Source organism: Excalfactoria chinensis, chromosome 14 (genome assembly GCF_039878825.1).
Source record: "Excalfactoria chinensis isolate bCotChi1 chromosome 14, bCotChi1.hap2, whole genome shotgun sequence".
NCBI lineage: Eukaryota > Metazoa > Chordata > Aves > Galliformes > Phasianidae > Excalfactoria > Excalfactoria chinensis.
Window position 1 is genome coordinate 2,902,158 of NC_092838.1, and position 22,673 is coordinate 2,924,830.

Consider the following 22,673-nt stretch of genomic DNA (forward strand, 5'->3'; position numbering starts at 1 on the left):
GTTAGGACAAGATGTGTCTGTGAACACCTGAAAGCAGGCTTAGACCGACAGAAAACAAGCAAATAAGAACCAAAACAACAATAACCTAGCCTGACAAACAAACAACAACAAAAACCCTCTCCAATTCCATCTGTTCCTGGAAGCAATGTCCATTTGGGATAACAATAATAAAACTGCTCACTGAAGTAATGCTTGCAGTGGATGAGTTTACTTTGTGTGTGTGCACACACGCAGTGTTTCTCTGTTGTTGAATATCAAAACCTACCAGTCACATCAAGTCACACAGCCCAGCCTGCTGCTGTTTCCAGCCTCAGACACATCCCATTGCTGCCCTAATGGGCAGTTCTGCAGAAGTGCCTGGGTGACACTGAGCAGTCTATGATCAAGAGCCACTGATAAAAGCTCCCTTGAAACCTCCAGGGAAAAAATACTTTGTCATCTCTGCTGGAATTCAGTCTCCTTTTCCAACACTGCTGGATGGCAGGGAAGCTCTGCTGGGGCTGTGCTGCCAGCTCATGGATGCACACTGCGTTTTTCACATTCAAAAGCTCACTGTCGGTAGCAACCAACTGACCTCCAAAGAGCACAAAGTCTTGTAGGAAGAATGACTGTGGACTTTCTGAGGGCTCAGAGCATTCATCTACTATTTTATGCAGCCGAAGCACAGTCCGGGCATCCCTCTCCTGGACTCCAAGGAGCCCGCTGGCCTGGCTGGCACTGGGCAGGCTGCAGAGCACATGGCTTTTCCTTCTCTATTTTCTACACCAAAAAGACGTTGAAGGAGAGAGCCCAAGGACGAGAGCGCCCTCTGTTGTCACGTCGCTCCCCAGCACCCTCCCATTACACGGAGCCCTTGCCTTCCCCTCCTGCTTAATGATGGCAAACCCCTCGAAACTCGATTCAATCCGAGCAGAAGCTGCCCGTTGTGCCTCCAGGTGAGAGTTACAAGGTGGGGATGCCGCGGCAGACGGATTTCACAGCACCTGACCCGCGACCGGATCACACCAACTGCTTTAGGAGTGAGCGTTTGGGGTTGGAGTGATACAGGGTGTCTGGAAACAGATCTTTTAAGGTCCCTTCTAATCGAAGCCATTCTGTGATGGTAAGACTGGGGAAACAAGGCCCCCTCCCCAAGCACCAAGGGCCAGAGTCCTGTTCTCTTCTCTTATTTAAAGAAAATAAGATCTCTGTTGCACAAAGGAAGAGAAGTTCTTCAGCACAAAAGGGGAGCCGGAAAGCAATGCGGACGCCGAGCCCTATGCAAGGAAACCCGGCCACCCCCTCAGGGGCGCCGCCATGACACCAGCAGCGCCCCTCGTCTCCATTGGGTGTCCCCGACACCACGGCAACAATCAGCTTGGAGGCGGGGCCGGCGCTCACCCAATCCAGTGGGCCCTCAAAGCGAAAAGACGCTCTGATTGGTGGATGGGGTAACGAGGGGCGGGCCGTTCTTCCGTCACAGTCTCGGGTTTCCCTTCGCAGTAGGGGGACCCGCCTCCTCATTGGCTGCTGTCGTTGCCACGGCAACGACAGGACGCGGCGCATGGTAGACATGGCCGCCATGGAGCAACCGCAGGGAAGCCCCAGCGGCTCGGGACCTGCCCGGATGCCTCTGACCAAAGAGCCGGCACCCCAGACAGTGCCCGCCACTCAGCTACCCATGAAGGTTTACGAGGCGGCGCTGAAAACGGGGCCCGATTCCTCCAGCGGCCTAGCCACGGCCGGCTTCCGCACTGCCAAATACCTGCCACCCGAATGGCACCAGACCAACTACAACCTGTTCCACAAGGCCTTCGCCAGCTGTGAGGCATCCGGGAACAACAGAGATGAAGCCAAAGAACTGTCCGTGAGCACCGAAGCTGCTACCCAACAAGCACAGAAAGATTCCACTGCTGCCCTGGGCCAGCGGCTGCAGGACATCCACTTCTGGAAGACAGAGCTTCAGAAGGAGATTGAGGAGCTCGATGCAGAGACCAACCTGCTGGCAGCTCAGAAGCTGAGGCTGGAAAGGGCACTCGATGCCACTGAGGTGCCCTATGCCATCGCAACAGATAACCTGCAGTGCCGGGAGAGGAGGCAGCCCCCAGACCTGGTCTGTGATGAGGTGGAGAGGGAGCTGCTGAAGGTGAGCACAACGCTGAGGGTGTTGGTAGCCCTTCTGCAGTGCTGACCTCATGAAGGTGCCCTCTAGCAATTAACAAAGGTCTGTTCCCACTCCTGGGCAGCCTGGAACTCAATCCTAAATTGAGGAAGAATTATTTAAAATCCTTTCTTTGTTTAAAAAAAAACAAACAAAACACGTTAAAACTCACATGAGCGCACCCAAAGAACACCAGGCCCCTTCCCTCAGACCAAACCCAAGCAAATTCAAAGCTTAGGTTTCCATTTTGAGGCTCAGCATCTTAGCTCCTCCTCATCTCAGTCTCCTCATTTGTACAGGCTACACTTTGAAAATGCAGTACCCCATGAGCAGCCTACTCAGGACCAAAGAAATGCTGCTTGCCTGTTTTCCATGCTCGAGTGAGCAGTCTCTGCTACAGTCTAACACTGTAGTCTTGCCAAGGTGGTGATCTAATATCAAACTTATTGAGTCTCAGCACAAGCCATCACATTAATTGTACAGCGGAGCAGCAGCATGGCTCGCTCTAAGCAGTACAATGTAGCTTTGTGATACCTGTATGAGATGACAGCTCCAGACACGCTAGGAGGCACAGACAGATGGTATTTCTGACAGCATGACTTCAACAGACCTGGTGCTCTCCTGAAGTCTGCTTGATCCTTTCCTCCCCTAGAGAGCTCTACTCCAGCTGACACTTTGTTATCTGTCACCAAAATCCAGCACAGCATGTAGATTGCCTTCAAACTGATGTAATTATTCTGATTGCTTATGGTACAGAGGCCAGATTCTAGGTCATTTTTTCATTCTTGAATGATACATTTCCTACTGTCCCATAAATAAATGAATGATCATTTATTGGCCTGCAGCTTCCATTATACTGTGGAAGTATATCCATGATCAGTTACTGATTAACGCAGTTGATTAATGTTTGTTGCTAGAAAAATACTTAAGAGAATTACAGAGCTGATGAGGTGATAGTACCTGGTAATATTTTTGAGAGGAATAACGCTCAGTGGTGATCAATATTTAGAGGCTGTTCTTGTCAAAAATAGAAAAATGAGAGAATTAGCGTATGGAATATTTTAGCAGCGTACTCATCTGCTTTGTGAATTGTAGTTACAAGATTCACATAACAAAAAAAAAAGGAATTATTTTCACCAGCTGCTGCTATTTTAGAGCAATGTATGAAATGTAAGACCTACCCCTTCAAAAATTCAACTTTCTGGAAGGATTTCTCTCCTGCATTTATTTCCTCCTGATCTCTGTGCCAGAGAATAGTTTGTTCATTGCTAAGAAGTCCATCTGCTGCTGCTAATTCTTCACCTGGAATTGTGATTCTCTGCTTGTGATGGCAAAGCGTCCACAGCCAAGTGGGATGTCATCAAAAAAGAATGATGTGAGTTCAGCTGAGGCATGTGTACCAGCAGCAGATGGACTCTTGAGAAATGAAGATTTTTGTTGCCATGCCAATGACCTTTGCAGTGCAGAAGGAAGAGGAGTATATAATATGAGAGGAAACCCTTCCCATTTTCAGGGGGATAGATTTTATGACACAAACGTTTGCAAAGAGATTTTTTTAAACGTGCCCTCTGTGGCTTTGCCAGCTCTATAAGCTGCAGCTGGACTCTGTACCTCTTTCACTGCAAAAAAAACCAGCACCTTTTATTTCTTACTGCCTCCAAAACTGAATTCTTGACACTTTGAGCTGCACTTCCATGAATCCTGACTGTTCGCTGTGCAGACTTCAGAGTTAATGATCCACTTCACTGGTAACTCCGCATTCATTTGCTTACTTAAAGAAGGTATGCAAATTTTATTACTAAAGCACTCACATTTTTATGAATCTCGGTTTCTCGTCCAGCCACTTTCTAATCTTAACTTCATAAATGGTAACTCACAGGAGATCAGAAGTCATTCATTCTTCTCTTGTATTTGCATGGAAAAGAAACATTTTCCCTGGAGTCAGCTGTATGAGGAAACAGACATTCTTTTCCTTCCACAAGGAATTTTAACTAGAGTGTTAATTTATGTTCTAAAGAATTTTCCTTGATTTGAAATTCTTCCTCCTCTACTAGCAACTCAGCCTTGTATTGACTTCACTGGACAGCATCTTCACTGTGTTCCTCCCAGCTCCTGTGAATAGGTGCACGGGGAATCTGCCTGCTCAGGGGAAGAACATGTCTGGACAAAGGATTGCCTTTCATATGGTTTTAGAAAAGCTTTGCACAGGCCATGGGTTTCATTGCTGCTTTCACCTTTCTGCAACAATGAGATTCCCAGAGCATCCTGCTGAGATAACCACCTTCCTGCAGCCCCTTGGCAGATGACATTTAATGAGGGAACACCAAATGCACATATACAAGCAGTTTTGAATCCCTACGCTTAATTGTACTATCTGTTGAGCAGGAATCACTTCAGATGACTCACAAATAAAACAGAAGTATCTCTGCTGAAAGTTTCCTATAACCAGATAAAACTTTCAGTTTTTCCTATTCCTTTGCCACAAAACCTATTTCCCTACGGGAATTTTGGTTCTAGCTCATCTCTCCTATTTGTTCTGCAGGATAAAGTCATATTTAGATTACCTACTGTGATACATACCCCAATTAAATAGCAGCTGCTGGAATGAGGGATTAAGGTATTTAAGTGAAAGCTCCTCACATGCATAATAAAATCATCCGTTACTCAGAACTTCATAGACTCCACTTAGCAGCATATTAATCTTTCCTTAATATAGTTCTGGTTAAGAAGAATCTGAAGGACACAATCCTTTTCCCTGTAAAGAGTAATCTGTAGTGACTAAAAAGATGACAAAATCTCAAGTGAAATAGTTATTTCTTCGAGCTGCTGCAGTGGAAGTAGCAGAATTCAGTAAAAGCAATACATGCATCTGTTTTCCATGAGGTTTTTGCTTTCATAGCCCATATGACATCTCCTCTGAATCCCCTTTGCATCAGTTTAATGGTGGTTTAGTATTTTTATGTGCACACAATACTGAAAACATACACTCTAGCACAGGTCTTGCCACATAGTGGTATACTGCCAATAAATCATGCTTCAGCTCCATATATTCTGTGTTTCAAGGTTACTCCTGCATATCCAGTGTCCAAATTCATTAAGTGAGTGCCAGATATAACTGTGTTCTAAGCAGATGTAGTTACATTTGTCATGTTTTTTTTTAAACTCAAGGACTGTATTTGACTCAGAATGTTGATTTGTTATCCATTTACTTGAACGATGAAATCAGCCCCACTATTCCCTGGTGCTGAAGACAAAGGCAGTAGCCAAGATCCTGTCAGCTACATAGAATTTAAAAAAAGTGGATAAAGGATACAGTTGTGTGTATGCTTGCCAAACGCAATAACAGGGCAAGGAAATCAACAGAAACCCCTTTCCAAACAGCACTGTCTGTTGCTTTGCCAAACCAACCAGCATGCAGTAGGACAGTCCTCCACATAGACAACCGTAAAAGCAGAGAGCTTTGTTTCAATGCCTGCAGGCAGTGAGTTCTCAGTTGACTCTGGCAGACCTGATGTTTATGCAGAGTTGACCTGTGGCCATCCTCCCATGAGCTAGCCACAGCTACACTTGTCAACCGGCCAGGTTGCTCTGTGATGGCTGGCAGCACAGCCAGGCCTGCGTGACCTGCATCAATAGATCTCCACCTTCAGCACAGTGCCACGGCTCCTCCCAGCCATGCAGTGTGACATTTCAACTGCCTTAAAAGCTAAGAGAAATCCTTGATTAGATAAGCATTGAAAATTCATCATCATCTACACCTGCTTATTCACTCTAAGTAGTCTTAGGTCACCATTAACTATGAGAACAGTACCTTCAGTTTTAAATACCATATTTGAGTGCATATCTCCTCAAAAGGAAATCTACTTTTTAATTCCATTTTAGGTCATTCAACAAGGGAGTTCTTTATTTTGAGGCTATTTCACATTTTCCATGTGAGAGACCGTAATCGCTAAAGGAAAGCTTTTCTCATTTAAGACTGCGCATATTACTCACAGGAAAATGATCGCCTCTTTATTTACATGGAGACTGACTGCCCAACACAAACAATATCAATTACTGTAAGAGTAATTCCAAGTGCCAGCTCTTACAACACTTTAAAATCCTTCTGATTATTTCTTTGACAGCTCAGCCACTGTAATAGTTCCTTTTTTGCAGAAAACAAGTCTCAGCGTTCTCAGTTTAGAAACTGATGCCTTCAGTTATGTGCTTATTTTAATTGTGCTCTTTCAGACCCTTAGAAATTATGTTTTCTTCCCAATCTCAACTGTCCTTTTCTGTTTAGGATAAAGTGATCTTTCTTATGCTCCGCATTGGTTTCTTGTGATGGAGAAACTGACCCTGCAGGGATGTATGCTCTCATTTATTAGTCAAGAGCACTATGAGGATCAACATATGCCGGCAATGTCCTGGCTATAAGTCATTAGGCAGTATATACTCCCTTAATTGTCATTGGATGACTATCATTAACTCACAATAGCTACATTAATTAGAAGCTCATCTTATCAAAAAAAGCTCTTTAAGATATGCAGTCCTCAGACATTAAGTGCCTTCATATACTAGAAAAGCATCAGTTAGTCCAGCCTCTATGCAATGCATAACTACCAGTTCAGTAAAGTACTTCAAAGAGCACAGATGTTTAACCCCTAAAGCAACATCACTGCCATCAAAGACAAGCACCAGGTACCTCTTGTTCTGTGAGAAAATACTACAAATGACAGTCTCTTTTGTTCTGATGTTTATGCTGCAACAAACATCCCTGCTAAAAGCAGCACAAGCTGTAAGTTCAGACTTTGGATCTGTTCTCAAGGTGAGGCAGAGCTTTGTAGCTGTGAGCAATCACCTCTTGTAGCTGAAGAAACTTAACCCCTCCAACGGCGCTACATAGCTCAGGTAATCCTGTAGTCCTTGATGCTACCCCTCATCAGAGGGGAAAGCAGTTGCTCTAATAACAAGAGTCAATCTGTAGCCATGTGCCACCAGGTTTATCTCAGGCTGGCTTTCCTGTACCTGCCAAAGTAGACAGTAACTACTCAAACCACAGAACAGCAACTTCTATTTTCAGTTAATGCAGAGCATTCAAAGGAAGGAGGCCAACAAAAGATTATGATACTGCCACTCCTTTCTGTTAAGTAGCTACTTATCACCATAGTTCAGACAAACAGTATTTTTGGAGATCTGCAGGAAGCTGCTGCCTCGCACATTTCCAAGATAAGTGCTTGCTGCAGAGCAAGGCAGCATGCTCTGGAGATGTCTGCAGGTCTGTGCAGATTCTGGCTGCCAGTGTCCTGCTAAAGAAGCTGGTCTGTTCCATCACATGCACACAAGGCAGCAGTCCCTTGCAGCTGAATTTATGCTGCCTCTGTCCTGCCCAACTCCAAAGTGGCAGCCTCGTTTTGTGCAAGGCAGTGACACTGGACTCATGTTGAGCCCTATCCGTTCCCTATTTCAAGGCTGTGCAGGTAACTCAAGCATTCCATTTAATCTAACAGAACATATGCTTTTTCATAGAACTCACATGTAATGTGAAAATAACAAAACCCCAAGCTTCAGAAGTACTTCAATTAATACTGCCTTTGTAGACTTAAAGCCGAGTTACTCAGTATTTGCTAACTCCAGAGAGGATCTTGTCTTCTAATAATATGGCAAGAGTGGGTAGTGAGTGAGAGACTTAAGTATATACATCCACAACCATTGAAACTAGATTACTCTGCAGGATGGTACATACTGCACTGAATATCATAGAAGTCTCAATGTTTTTACCTAGGAAGCTGAGCTTATCAGAAATGTCCAGGAGCTTTTGAAAAGAACTTTGATGCAAGCCAGTAACCAGATGCGGTAAGAAAGCTCTTGCAATGCCTCAATCATTGTTAATATAGTCAAATAAGACTGAAAAGATGAACTCAGTGATGATAGTTAAGGATAATCAGCTAAAGTAAGGTACAGTAAGAGCCATACCCTTTCATCATTTCCATTTTGTGTATTCACTTGCCTAATTTTCCAATGCTAAATGTAAATATAACAAAATACTATCCAGATATCACTGTCTTGTTACAGCATGTGATGTATTTGTACTGTATGATCTTTTACAATAATATACCTGATCAAAGGGCCTTTTGAAGATGAGTTTCTTGCCACCAGATGTCAGAGTGAACTTACAATATAGACCTGAACTCTGCCTTCCATATCAGTACAAATACTCATTGCACTTCAAAAGGAATATTTGCCTTTAATTTATATCAAATCCTTTGGAAAGAAGGTATTATCCATTAAATCCATATGATGGAGTCAATTGCTGGAATCCTTGATATTGAACCAATTTATTTATTTATTTATTTAAAGTGAAATTTATTCTGTTCTACCAGATAAAATGAGTTTATTATTATTATTAATAAGAAAGCAGAACAATTTCATTTGCTGTTACATCAGTTACAACCTCCGAGTCACCTGAGGAGTTCAGGCTTTGCTTTTTATGCTTGTCTCAAGGTTTTTAGTACTATCGTTGGCCAGCAGGATCTTTTTAATTCTTTAGGTAAGAGCGACATCTGGTGTCAACAGCTGATAAAGACACGCTGTCTTTTGTACTTTGAAGTCATTCTGATTAATTAGGAGCAACGTGACTCCAAAATTAACTACGTATCAGTTCCCACCCTGAATGACATTCCCCCTATATTTCCCGAGGAGGAATTACACTGCCTAAGTGCCACAGTCTAGCAAAGAGAGCTCACAGGATAATACAGGGTCCTTTTTTGGAGGTCTTAAAGTCCCATTCAATGTGCTAGCACAAGAGGGAGTCAAGCAGGAAGCCCTGCTTGATGTCATGGGAAGAGTATTCTCTTGTTATAACCACTACCTGAAGCTGCTATTGAAAATAATAATAATAATAATAATAATAATAATAATAATAAAAAATCCATGTTTTAGGATTGAGGTATAAAACCCAAAGTTAAAACCTTTTCCACAGGCTACAGAAACCCTGAGCCTTCACTGCACACAGAATAACACTGAATGCCTAGGGGAGCTGTTAGCACATCAGGCTCACTGTCCTAGCAGGTGGTTGGGGAGAAGGTTTGGTTAGGCAAGTCTACCTTCACAGTTTCACTTGACAGGTAAAGGATCAGAACCCAGCTTCATTAATGTTTGCGTTAGCTTTGAGCTGTATTGTTTCCCACTAACCATGTACAACAACGATGAGCTTTTCAGATTAAATCGAGACCACAAAGAAATTTGTGAAATGGACTGGTCAGACAAAGTTGAAACATACAACATTGATGATAAATGTGGAAGATACAAGAACCAGAGCACCAACATCCAGTTCCATCCGAGCTCAGTGAAGTTTGAAGAGAGGTGAGCAGTTATCATCACCCCCCACAGTAATGCTGCTCAGATACAATACATCCTTTGCATCACTGAAAGCTGTAACGATCCCCTGAATTATTGGTGTTATTGCTGTTTCTTTGGACGTGTGACATCAGACCTTCAAAAAACAGCTATTTCAGTAGTAATGGTAGTGCTACCACCTCAGCATGCCACATCATTGATAGCAATGTAGGTTTATTACATGCAAACTGGTTTTGTTGAAGCTTTTCTCAGAAATAATCACTTTTATACTTCTAAAATCTGATCTAATTCCTGTTGAGACTTGTTACTGAACACCAACAGACACGCCATTCTTTTGGAAAGCTTCCTGCACACAAAGTGGCACAACACAACTACTTGAAGTAAATCTTGTATGCTTCCCCTCCCTTTCAGATAACTTGCATATAACACAGCATCTGTAACCCAATGGAAAGCACTGCAATAACAGCAGAGCAGCAAGGACGCAGGCTGCAGCAAGTGAGGGCTTGCTCAAATGCAACAGCCAGAGGCACAAAAATAAAGGGCAGAGGGGGCTGATAGGAAAGCATGAAAAAGGGAGAAAAGCTGCTTACCTTTAGGAGGCCTCAGGCAGTCAGGAATCTCTAGCAAGATACCTTTACCTCCACTGCCAACCCTTAAATGAGGTCTGGGAAGGGGAAGATCCTGGCTCCCCACCTTCCAGTCACTCAGGTGTATTGCTTGCACCTGAGCTTCCCTGGGCTGGCCCTGCCTTCCCACCAGGTGCTCAATCACTGTTTGGAGTCATGACTTTGCATTTCTGATACAGTGTCCTAAGTACTGCAGTGTCTTCTTCTGCTTGCCATGTCAAAATATAAGCAGAGATCATGTTGTCTTTGTTTTGAAATGTACAGAGACTGCAATGCATGCATATATTCATGTGTTTATTTGGTGGTGACTTAACCGCTCGTGCTCGCAATTATTGTGCGCAAGATTGCTGGTGATTTTTTTTTGTCACATATTAGTTCCCTCAGAAGCAACGAAGCGAGAGTTCATTAATTTTATAAAGGACTCTTAATCTTTCTTGTTGGTAAGTCTAGACAGCATACAACATAGCTAACACAAGGAGAGGTATCCAGTGCTTTTGCAGGGGTAGAACTGACTTCAGATTGTATTCCTAAATGCAACCTGAACAAAGAACAAGCTTCCAACCCCTACAGCTTCTGTTTAAATGCTATTCCCTTCTTCCAGTGCATCAACACCAGAGACATGGGCCAAGTTCAGTCATGACAACATCTATAGGGCAGAACGAGAAAGACTGGCTTCAGTTAACCTTCGCACTTTGATTGATAATATTCTTCACGATGTATCTGAGGACCTGAGGATGCAGTGTGCTGCTGTTAATGAGGCTTTTGCCAAACACTGTTTGGAGCTGGATGATACAAAACACAAACTAGAGCATCATTTGAAACAAGTAAGCGTCATTTTTTGAATGCTGGCTATAGGCATGACAGCATTGTTCTGAGAAAGTCACGGTGGGCTTATCCTATAGGAAAAAACTTCTTAGTTCATGTCAGGTATAAAATACTGTTGTGTCAACTTAGGATCTGATAAGAATCTTCAGTGCTGGATTATGGCTCCAGTTCAGCTTGTGCTGCTGTCTGCAGTGTTTCATCTGTAGTGTCTTCATTAAGCTGTTCCTGCCAAATGGAAAGAGTATCTTTGGCCTCTGCATCCTCTCCAATGCGGAGCAGCTTCTACTTCTGTGTTAGGCTGCTGGGTAGCGTAGAAGGAATAAGTCATTCCTTAGTACTGGTGGGTAATGGCAGCTGCCAGACTATATTCTGCTTGTGTGTCAGTGGCCATGAAGGAGAAGGGATTCAGAATTTCCTGTCCTTTTCTATTTTCTTCACTAGAAATCTATACATTTCCAAGCTGTTCAGCAGTTCTTAATTTCACTCAAAATAACTTTATTTATTTATTTATTTATTTGGATAATTTACAGTAAAAAAATTACCATTAAAAGCAGTTTAAGGAGGTGGGATGTGTTGTCAGGAAAGCTTTTAAACTGGCTACAGAATATTTTCTGCCTCATTTTAGATGGGAGTTCAGATTCAGATAATGTGTTGGTTTGGTTTTTTCTTAAAACAGTTTTTCTTGGGTATCTTTTTCAGACCCTTAAGGAAATAGGAGATCAAGAAGCTAACATTGTTGCTCTCAAACAAGCCATCAGAGACAAAGAAGGCCCCATGAGAGTGGCTCAAACGAGGCTGTATGACAGGTCTTTTAGACCCAATGTTGAGCTCTGCAGAGATGAAGCACAATTCAGGTAAAAACTGCTTAACAAGTCTTGCAAGGTTTCCGTTCTATCCAAGGCTGATGTAAGATAACATTTGCACTTTGTTTTGGAAACGTGTGGTTTTTCTCTTTTATTATTAGGCTTGATTCTGATATGTCAGAAATAATTCAGTTGTCTGAAATCACTGCAAGGAAGACATTATTTTAATCTAATGTGTTGGCAAATAGAAAAGCTATGCACACCAGTCTGCCATTTGCCTTTAGGCATTTTTTTCTTTGAACTGTGTGGTTTCTTTATGATTTAGATGATCCTATATAGATATGTGCGTGTGTAGATGTATATATATAAATATATATATATATATACGTGACAACTTGTGAATAATTTGCAACCCTTTTGCTGTTAGCAAAAGTTCACCACAAGGTGGACTATGTGCTGAAAGAAATATGTTTCTAGTGCTGAGAATGTAAATGGGCTGCGCACATCCATTGCCTGAGACATGTCCTTAGTACTCAGGAGAATTGGGCTGGTGGCATTTGATTTTCAGTAATAATCCATTTTAGAACTGGAGGTCAATAAATCCTTTCAAATTAAAGGTCTGAACATCACATTTGTCACTTTTGATCTCATTAGAAGCCTTGTAATTGATTCTCCTCCTTCACATGTTTCTGCCCTTAGGAGAAGTGGGGGATCAGCTTTTGCAGGCTTGCAGTGTACTTGTAGCAAAGATGCCTGCCATTCAAAGCCAATTCAAAGCTGTTCTTTACATAGGAAGGAAGTAGTTTCAGTTAAGCTGAATGCTTTATGCCATTGCCGGCACATTCATTTAAGTCCTGATTTAGCAAATAATTCTTGTGCAAGCCTCTCAGTGTGTATATTGCTTTTAATGCAACTTAAGGAACGTGCAGGCCCTTTGCTGAACTGGCATGTCTTTAATTGCCATGCTTTCACTGTTTATAATTCCTCAGTTCCCATAGCATGCAGGGACTTTGTTTTCCCAGGAAGTAAATACGTGCAGATAGAGAGTGCAGAAAGTACCTAACCACTGACATCCAGATGAAGGGATGAGCTTTCTTAAAAATGGCTTGCTGCTGTTCTGCCACTTCTTTAAAAAGTCATTTAAAAATTGCTTCCTGATCTCTGGTACAAGAGTCATCTTGAATACTTGAGCTTTGTGCCAGTGAACAGTTGTCAAAAGCCAGGCTTAAGGAAACGCAGATTTAGTTAAACTGGTGACTCATCCAACAAGTTTTGTTTTATATTCCTTGAAACGAGTGTCCTACACAGTGGGATACTTGTGAAGTGAGGATGGATAATTCATCTGTGGTGGCAAAAAGCATTCTTAGTACTATCTAAATAAAGGGAAACTCGAATACAAAAGCTATGAAAGCGAGTTGCGTTTTTCACTAAGTGCATAGAACCTCCAATAGGACCAACCTTTCTGAATCTGTAGCCCATAGACTCCAGCGTTTACCAGGTTCTCTTCAAAGTGCTGGGATCGATACCTCCTGCCCTTGTTGTTGAGTGTTATGCTTCTATAGCTATTGATTTTTGTTCCTGTTACAGTTTGCGTGTCCTTAGTAACGCACACAAGTTTCTGCTCATTTTTATACGACTTATGTAATTCTGTTCAGGTTGATCAACGAAGTTGAAGTAATAACAGAATCCATTGAATCTCTGAAGAAAAAACTGCAGGAAGCTGAACAGTCTCTGAGGAACTTGGAAGACACACGGATGAATTTAGAAAAAGACATAGCTGTGAAAACAAACAGCATCTTTATAGATAGGCAAAAGTGTATGGCCCATCGCACCCGCTACCCAACTGTTCTGAAACTAGCAGGTTACCTGCCATAATCTGTACAAACTGGGCACAGTCTGGAAGAAAAGTGTCACCAAGCATCTGTCATAGAAAAGGCATGGATACTGCTACACACAGACGTACCGTGTTGGTGGTTGTTTTCTTGTTGTTTGGATTAAAATGCGTTAGTATGTGATGGCTGGCTTTGAGTCTTCCCTTTAGAAATTCGGTCTGAGTGCAGGCGTATATAGTCAGCTTAAAATGAAGCTTAAAGACAATCCCTTGTATCTGATGCATATCTGTATCACAACTGCATAACCCGCATGGTATGGTTTTCAACCTAAGAAGCAAATATGTGGAGTAATTATGATATACACAGATGTGAACCCATAAAATTTATAGCTTTCTAGCATTTTACAGCTGCATGAAATAAGAGCAATAAAGGTGCGTGCCTGATAGAAGGTCCCATGATCAGCGAGGAAATAGAGGATGGACCTTTCTGCTCTTCAAACACTATTAGTTAACAAAAAGTTTGCACAGGTTAGATGGCAATCTGACTATTGGCAGAGACACTCCCAACCCATCACACCTGTGCATCTAATCTGAAAACGAGATCAAGGATCTTTAACTTTCAAGTCAATTCCATTTGACTTTTTTTTTTTCAGGGGAGGAAAAAAAAATAAGCTGAAACAGAGCCTGAATAGCAATTGTGCCTTCCAGCTTCAGCAGTTGGATGTTTAATTGAGCTCTTGATCTGTTCCACCTATTCCCTGAAAGCAAGGCTTGTGTTTGAACTATTACCCCTAATGGAGAGCACATCAGATTCATCTACTCCAGTAGAGCAATGTAACAAATGTCATTCACTCATTAGCTTAGTAGGCCACTCGGCTGGAAATGCGACGTGTGTCAAAGAAGAGAAGTGATGACACAGAGCACAATTACATTACAGTTTCCTGCATTACAGCTTTTTACTTTCAAAAAGCAGCTGACCAAAGAGAGAAAAAAACATCACCCCCTCCCTCCCATCTGCCCCAAAAGCCAGTCAGTGTGCATCTCTGAATAGTCCGGCTCTGCTAACCGGAGCAGGAGAAGCCATTAGACGATCTGTTTTGCACAGAGATAGCTATCTATCTGTATGATCTTGACACAGAGCATCAGAGCAGTGTTCAGCTATTGCCCTCCTGCTGAAAGATGCTACCATTTATTTCTTTGAAAACCAGCTTTGTCAGTGAGGGCTTTTGACTCAAACATCTGTTTTGTGGCCAAAGGGCCACAGAGGGCCAGCTGGCCCCTTCTCCCCCGCTCCTTCCACCTCTCAGTCACTACAGTTCCTGTAAAGGCTTATTTCTGGCTGGCAGCACAGGAGCAGAGAGAATCTGAGCTATAGGTTACGTGATGACTGAAAAAGCAATCTCTGCTGGTTTTATTTATGCTGACCCAGTTATCTCCAATACTGTAGTAGTCCTGGAGGAAAATACTGGCAGTGTGAACAATTGTCATTTCTTCAGTCCGACATCTCTTACATCAGAGCAAAAGGGGTTCTAAATCTCAGATAGCAAAGAACTGAAGCAGCTGGGGTCAAAGTGGACTTCAACTTTCAATTACGGTCAATGAGACCATGAAAGCCTGCAATCCAGGCCCCAAAACTATTATTTTGATTCAAGAGTTTTGCATTAAAGAGAGGAAAAGTGCTGCCACATTCACTGAGGCTGTGTTGAGAACTAATAACCCTGTGCCCCATATTGGGCTGTAAATGGATCTCTCCCTAATTAAGGCCTATCAGTTTAATTTACCTTTGTGAACTAAATTACTCTGCCCTTGCTTTAGGCCAATCAAGGGAAATTTTGGCTGGGCAAACCCAATACATTAGCAGGGTGTAATCACTGCTCTATTCACATGGTAATAGAGGGATACGAGGAAGTTGTAAGGCCGTGAATCACATGGAAGAACTTCAAGCTTCTGTAACTATTTTTCCTTTAATTACCCATTAGTGGAAAATCATAGTTAAAGCCACTCCTCCGGCATGTAAACCTGCTTCTATATTGCATTTTCAGAATGCATTTTATGCTGAGGATTTCCCAATGAAGGATTCAGAAGCTGCTGTAGCTGCTCTCGTGTGAGCTGCTATCACGGTCATCAGCTCTACCTGCTAATCCATATGAAAAGTATTACGTTTTTTCTTTATGCACCCATTAAAAACTGTTGTTTCTTTTACTATTTATGAGCAGACAGCCCTGTACAAGGGGAGCCATGAAATATACAGAAGAACGGGAGGTCACATTTGTGCAGTGTTTTTACCCAAAAGTAGTTTATTTTCTCTCATTCTGAAGCTTAGAACAACTAAAATGCCTCATCATTTCAGCCCAGTACCATGTCACAGGTCACTCAAAATGTAATAGTGGCAGACAGCAGCTCTGGGGTGTGCAGGTAGGATGTTTCAGACATCCCCATTTCCACTTTGGACCCTTGACACATGACATCAGCAGCATGTGCTTAGAATACTGACCTGTAAATCCAGCTTGCGTGGTAGAAGGGCACAAGGACAGCCAGTAACATCACCGATGTCTTACAGAGAAGATCTGAGTTTAGGTGGTTATTTCTGTTCTTCAGGATTCTTTTCAAGCTGATTTGCAGTGTAATTATAAAAGCAACCTGCAGAGAATGGGAATCTATTTTAAAATCTTTTCCTGAGCAATTTCTCTGAATAATTCCTGAATATTCTCTTAGACCTGCTGGCCTCTCTAAGCAAACTGTGTCCCACCATCAGTCTCGGCAGTAATAAAAGTCACAATAACAACTTTATGACCACGTAGATGCTCGTTAGTGCCCCGTGCGATTCCTGGGATATATCTGATAGCCAGGCTGTTTGCAGCACTGTTTGCTGAGCTCTCAGGGCAAGCAGGATGCACTGAGCTCTGTGCTGTCACGCAGGGGGCAGTTCCCAGTATGCAGAGTCCTGTCCTGGGCCTGGACAAGATTCAGCATCCCCAGAGTGTGAAAGCCACACCAGCTCTGATGCCACATGAGAACAGAAATGAGGGATCCTTGTGTCATTTCCTCACATGAGAGTTGTTTGCAGGATTGCTGCGGGGTTTTTGCATGGGTTGTTCCTTTGGGGAAAGGGCCGCAGAGGGGAAAGCAATCATTTCTTTTTAAAGGCAACGGGAAGATGAAGTATTTTACTGCTGGTTCTTGGAGGATTTATATTAAAATGGCAGGGATGAAAACCAGAATGACCTTTTCACATAGTCATGCACGGTTAATCAAGACAACTGAAATGTCTGTCATAGGATAATTCACAAGATTTGTAAAACAAAACTTCCAGAAAGGAAATAACTCCAAAAATGGGGAGAAAATCCAGACTTACTTCTTAGAAACCTACATTGTTTCAGCCTTGAAAAATTCAAACCACTGCCAGTAGCCTTCCATGCTAAGGGAGAGCTGCGCAGCTCCCCTCCACGTGAGCCAGGCACAGGCTGCAGCTGGGAAACAGCTCTCAAGTTACTGCAAAAGTATTTCAAGAGCTGTAAACACCGTGCCAGTTAAACTACCCTGTTCTGCAAATCATCTGCTGGGTTTGGATTCATTGCCAAAGGATGAGCAGCAAAAAAAGTGGAAGACTGTTCTCTCTCAGCTTCCTGGGTTGAAGCTTGAACCACCCAAAGGCTGAAGGGCTCCAATGTGCTCAACTTTATCCATCACTGCGCTTCCCAAAGGAGGAGGCTGGTCAGCAACCCAGTGCAGAGCAGGTTCACACAGTGGGTAAATTAAAATCCACCAAAGTCCTTGGCTGCATTTCCATTTCCCTCACTCAGCCCGTGATGATGAAGTGCCTCGTTCAGATATGGGCTCATGATTAAGGATTGCCTTAGGGCCTTGTGTATAGAAGATCATTTTTATGATTGCTGCAGTGTATGAGCTCTTCATAGAAGAGGCTTTTAAAATCGGAATGGGTTCAAGCATACAAAAGATTAATGTGGGCCTGCATGCATCCATCTCAGTCTGCAAAGTCCAATTTATTTCTGTGAAGGCCATTTTGGTTGCAAAACTGCTCTGTGCTTTCTGCAAAAGTCCAGGAGACACAAGCACAATGGTTGCTCGTCTATCTGGCAGTGGGGACCATTAAAAACCATGCTGCCTTGGGCACAGGGATCAATGTTGACCCAGTAGAGATGCAGATTTGGGGTGGCATTGCATCAAATGATGGACCAAGGCAGCAGAGGCTGAGAATACTTTCAGAGAACTTAGTGAGAGCTTTGCATACCTACATAGCCCAGTATGAAGTCCCTACCAGGAAGGCAGACCTTCACCTGCACAGCCCAGCTTATGCTGAGTGATGGTAAAGCTAAATGAGCAAGCTCAAATGTTTAGTTAATTTCTGATTATTGCTTCCTGCATCATGGCACGTGTAGATCTTGAATAGAAACTTCTTAAGTTCTACCCTCCCTCCCCAGAGAACCCTACTGGGAAGGATTCAACCTGCCATCCTCCTGCACGTCCTGAGCCGGCTGCCAACACGATTTGGTGACTGGAGCTGTTACACGCTCGATTTACTTTACAGGCAAGAGTGGCTTTTACAAGCTCTCTGTGTCTCTGGAGCTGGTGATGCAAACCCATACACAGCTGTCTCCTTCAATAAAATAAAGAAGCACAGACAGGCAGATCCATTCCTTCCCCCAGCCAAACCTGTGGCAGAGAAGGCAGGCACCAACAAGCACAGTTCCAATGCTGCACCCTGAACTCCTGGTGCCCCATCCCTGCCTCCCCTGCTCACACCCAGCCCAGGTACCCCCTGGCCCCACTGCATCCCCAGAGCAGCCCGCTCATGTTTACCTCTGCCCTGAGCTCAGCCTTGAAGCATGAGGATCCATCCTCCTTATGATTTGTGCTCCCTCCGGTGCAAGTACATCTACTGCTTTATGTGGTCTTACCAGCAGCGTACTTAAACCAGCTGATCCAGCTGGTGCTGCTGCAGTAGCATGGGACTATTTCAGCATCTTTCTTCTAACGTGGTCCCTGCAACGTGAAAACGGTCACAAAAGAAGTAAAACAAAAGAAATCACGGACTTTGAGAAAGCAGAAACGTTCAGAAAATACCTCATTTAGCAATGAAATCACATTTCCCAAGGTCCTTTATCAAGAAGTGGCCAGAGAGAATGTCCTATTGTGCGCAGATTGGACACATCACTGAAGGCAGATGGGAGAGGATTCTTCTTCTAAAGTCATATGGGTTTGTCACAGCTGTCACCACTTTGTGACCCTATAGAAAAGTGTGCAGGGGCTGAGAGAAGGGAAGCACTGTGAGGTAATGCCAGCAATGGAGCATCCTGCCAAAAACTGAGCACCGAGTCTCTGTGATCACACACACACTCCTAATTCCCAGTTTGTGTAGCAGCACAAGATGTGTGGATGCACTCAGAGTAAATGCGTTCCATTGCTTTCCCCCTGAACCAGCATTTAAATTAAACTAAGCAGCCTCTATTTAAATGCTTTGCATCTGCTCCAACATTCCTGCTGACAGTTTAATCAGAGCTCTCACAGATACATTTTCTGCCATTGGTTTCCAGCTCTGATGACTGCCGTGTTCCGGAGGTGCATCATGTGCTGCAATGAACCAAAACCTGTGGGAAACATCCACTTTTGTCCCAATTGCTGCTCTCCATTCTCCCAATGAGACCCCGCGACAGCACACAGAGAGGAGCTAACGATGGGAGACTCTTGTGCAGGGTGTGCAATTACACCATAGAGCAAACAGACTGCTTGGGGCTGCAGGGGATGGAGCATCCCGTGGGAAGCTGCACTGCTTCCCATCCTCAGCAAAAAGACATAAAAAACACCTACAGGAAAGTATCATTTCCAGGGCAAAAAGCCGACAGCAAGAAGTGTGAGAGCTGCTCTGTACTGCTGAAGGAAGATCTATTGAGCTGTTGGAGGCACGTTGTAGTTAGCAGATCAGAGTGCTCAGTGCGCTGAGAGCAGATTAAGGAAATTAATGGAAAGGGAAAAGCAGCCCAAACCAATCTTTCCCTTTACACAGAAAGCAGATAGTCACGGTGCTGCTTTCATTAACATTAATGTCAGCTGATGCTTTTAATTGTTCTCTTCTGACATTTCAATTATATGCTTTATGTAAATAAATGTCAGCCCTGGGATTTCCCAGAATTGGATTTTTGCAGTGCCTGTTTTCAAGTCCCCATTAACCACCAGCACTGTGTGCCCACTCCAGCTCTGTACCCTTTGCACTGCGTTCTACCATAGGAGGGAGAGACCTATGCATGCTCCCAGCTGTCTTTTCCTTTAAGGTTCAAAACACTCCATCAGCAAGGAAAAAAAGGTTGTGTTGTTTTAATCCCAACTACTGCTATCACCTTTCATAGACTGACATGGTAAGCACAGAAAGCTGGATATCATCCTGAAAAAGAAAGCGGGTTTTGTATAAACAGCATTCTCCCTTGGAAAGTGGCTTCATGGGAAACCAAGAAACCCAGAGCTGGACTTCCACACTAAGTATGGACCAAATAACTCCTGTGGCTCTGGGAAATGTAAGCTCTAAAACAGGAGTGATGCTTCCTAAAGCATCTGGTCCTCAATCCTGGCACCTGGCTCAGGTGATGGATCCAGACATTACTTTTCATGGTGATGAATGCTCAGCTCTGTTCATGCCCCCAATAATCACTTTCTTAACTCACAGAAAAGCAGCAGTCTCCAGGAGAAGAATTCCGAGCACGTTGCTGAGGTCTGAAGCCTGGGGCTGCTGTGAGGCATCTCCTGCACAGGTAAGAAGGCATCACAAGTCACCAAAACCTCTGTTATTCACTCAACTGGGATGAGATTGACCAAAATTGGGCCTCTGGGAGCTAGACCTTGGGCTGTTTGCCCACAGAGCCAGGGCTGAGCTCTGCAGAAAGGCAAAGAAATGAGCTGGGGCATTCACTGAGGGTTGGAGTCACCTGCAAAGCCCAAATCTGTGCAGTTTTCTACTTTCATTCTTGAATTGCTGCACCAAAATCCACTGATAACGCTTGGGAAAAACACAACCTTGGTGAAGGGGAAAGAGAAGCCCGCAAGTTGTTTTCATGCAGGAAAAGGGATATGATCTGTCAGAAAGATTACCTTTTGCGTATTGTTTGGCTGCTGGTGGCACCGAACAAGAGTTACATTTTCTCCTTGGCAGCTCATGCAGGTGAGCACTGAGCCACGGAGCTTTGGTGGCACGGGGCAGCCGGGATGCTGCTGTCCCCATCTATCCACTGTGGTTGCATTCAGTCCTGCTGGATAGACGCAGAGCCATTATGCAGAGCCAAACAGAACTGCAAGCACTTGCAAGTCCAGCTGTCGTTTGTACTCCTATGTATTTTTCATAGTTAAAGAAAAGAGCTGCTTTAGAGCTTTAGAAGACCCCAGGATGAGTTTCTCTTGTCTTCTTTTCAAGGAGCATTTTACACATTTTTTCATTCCAGGAAGGGAGAGGAAAAACACTGCACAAGAAGATGGAGAAACGGGAGGGGGAAAAAATAATCCAAACACATTTGTCATCCTCTGCTGCTTTGAGACTTCTTTTTTGCGGTGTATCTGTCTCGCTGAAATGAAAGCTCGGGGAGGGAATGCATCGCTTGACGACTCAATCAAGGCATATTGCAGGACCTGCACCGAAGCACTTTGCTTTGCTTACCGAGCCTGATCTTTTTTGACCCCGCTACTTAAAAAATAATGCCTGGTAAATTTCAAGATAGAAATATTTTCTCTGGAAAATTCAGACTGAAATATCCCAGCAGCCATCAGTGCTGCTCTGCTTGCTCTGGCTGCCTGGGGAGCTGCAGCTTTGGTTGATTTAACAGAAATTATTTGACCTTCCTACTTCAGCCCCCCGGAACATCCCATGGTTTGAGAAACAGGAGGATCTTCTTATCACTGATGAGAAAGAAAGATTCCCAGACTCACGAACAGAAAAACAGCACTGGGGATGGACCAGGTTATTTCCCATCTGGCTTTTACATGGCTGGCAGCAGCTCCGTACTACATCAGATTCAGTTTCCTCTAGACATGGATGGGAACTGATGGGAACACAACCCCCAATGCCAGGTTGGGCCCTCAGGGCTGGGGCTTTCAGAGGCAGTGACCCAAGTGATGCTGGGTGACAGCATCCCAAATCCCAGCTTTGCAGCCCAGGACCAGCAGTGCAACACTGCAGGCCCCTCCCTTCCATGAGAGATGGGTTCCAGGCTTAGAAACAAGGATTTATGTAAACGTTGTTCTTTTGCATAAAAGATAAAAGGAAAAGTAGGCTTGCAAACATCGCTGAATGGCATAATAGTATGTAATCTGCCAGAGTTTTCAACGCAGTGCTACAATGTCTATCTTAATTGTGATAAATTACTTCAAAATGAGTGGGTGTCAAATGAATTGACTGAAACAGTGCAGCGTTACCACTTGGAAAATCTCTTCTAACGAGGGACTTCTTAAGTTTGGGGTTTTGTGAGGCTTTCAGTCCATAAACTCCCTGCTGGAGATCCTTTCATCTTCAATCCCCATTCACAGAGGAGCAGCTGCTGAACTGCCCGGCCCAATCTGGCAATAGGAGCTTTCAGTAGGCTAAACAACCTCCTTCAAAATGAAGCAAAAACAGCCACATCCAGGAGATGCAGTCAGTTATGGGGCTTTGTACACTGAAATGCCCTAAAATGAACATATCAGGCCACAGCAGCACACTCTCTGCTTCGAGACAGTGGCAATTTGATTTTTCTTAACTGAAAGCAGTGCTGAGTATCCACAGGTCAATTTTGACTGAAGTAGAGACTTTCCAACCACGGTTTATGGAGGGATTTGGATGTCAAATATCACTCAGGCTCTGGGCTGCTTTCCTTGATGTTCCTTCAGGGCTGTGCAGCCTCAGCAGGGTATGGGCACTGCAGGACTGCTCCATCCTTTGGTTCTTCCCAACCCCATTTGCAAGCTGCCAGCTGCACATACCCAAATATTCTGACTTTGGGACCATTGCAACGTGCTGCCATTTCTGTGTGACCATCCGTGGCAGAAGGTTGTCTTCCCAGCAGGAAAATGCTGTTAAACCAGCCCTGATCCAAAGGAAACTAAGGAGCATCTCACCACAAGTGTGGCCAAAA

General features: G+C 43.7%; 1 protein-coding gene and 1 long non-coding RNA gene across 2 annotated transcripts; one reads left to right on the top strand and one right to left on the bottom strand.

Annotated features, from left to right (window-relative positions):
• Positions 1 to 1,531: 1,531 nt before the first annotated feature.
• Positions 1,532 to 13,745, top strand: TEKT4 (tektin 4). The gene is made up of 6 exons (XM_072349428.1): positions 1,532 to 2,125; positions 7,905 to 7,975; positions 9,341 to 9,484; positions 10,706 to 10,928; positions 11,629 to 11,783; positions 13,388 to 13,745. Exons 1-6 carry the CDS (start codon positions 1,544 to 1,546, stop codon positions 13,605 to 13,607), a joined length of 1,395 nt encoding a protein of 464 aa, XP_072205529.1. The 5' UTR covers positions 1,532 to 1,543; the 3' UTR covers positions 13,608 to 13,745.
• Positions 13,746 to 16,078: 2,333 nt separating this feature from the next.
• On the bottom strand, positions 16,079 to 19,520 carry LOC140258540 (uncharacterized). Its single transcript, XR_011905267.1, has 3 exons — positions 19,393 to 19,520; positions 18,385 to 18,567; positions 16,079 to 16,203 (listed from the first exon to the last, which is right to left on the bottom strand). It is a non-coding gene; the product is annotated as an uncharacterized lncRNA (long non-coding RNA).
• Between the last annotated feature and the right edge of the window lie 3,153 nt (positions 19,521 to 22,673).

Excerpts from the sequence above, each read along its gene's own strand:
- TEKT4 (XM_072349428.1), top strand. The coding sequence starts at position 1,544 with ATGGTAGACATGGCCGCCATGGAGCAACCGCAGGGAAGCCCCAGCGGC. Across the intron at positions 9,485-10,705 it reads TCAGTGAAGTTTGAAGAGAG|TGCATCAACACCAGAGACAT; the intron begins GTGAGCAGTTAT and ends CCCTTCTTCCAG. Across the intron at positions 10,929-11,628 it reads TAGAGCATCATTTGAAACAA|ACCCTTAAGGAAATAGGAGA; the intron begins GTAAGCGTCATT and ends TATCTTTTTCAG.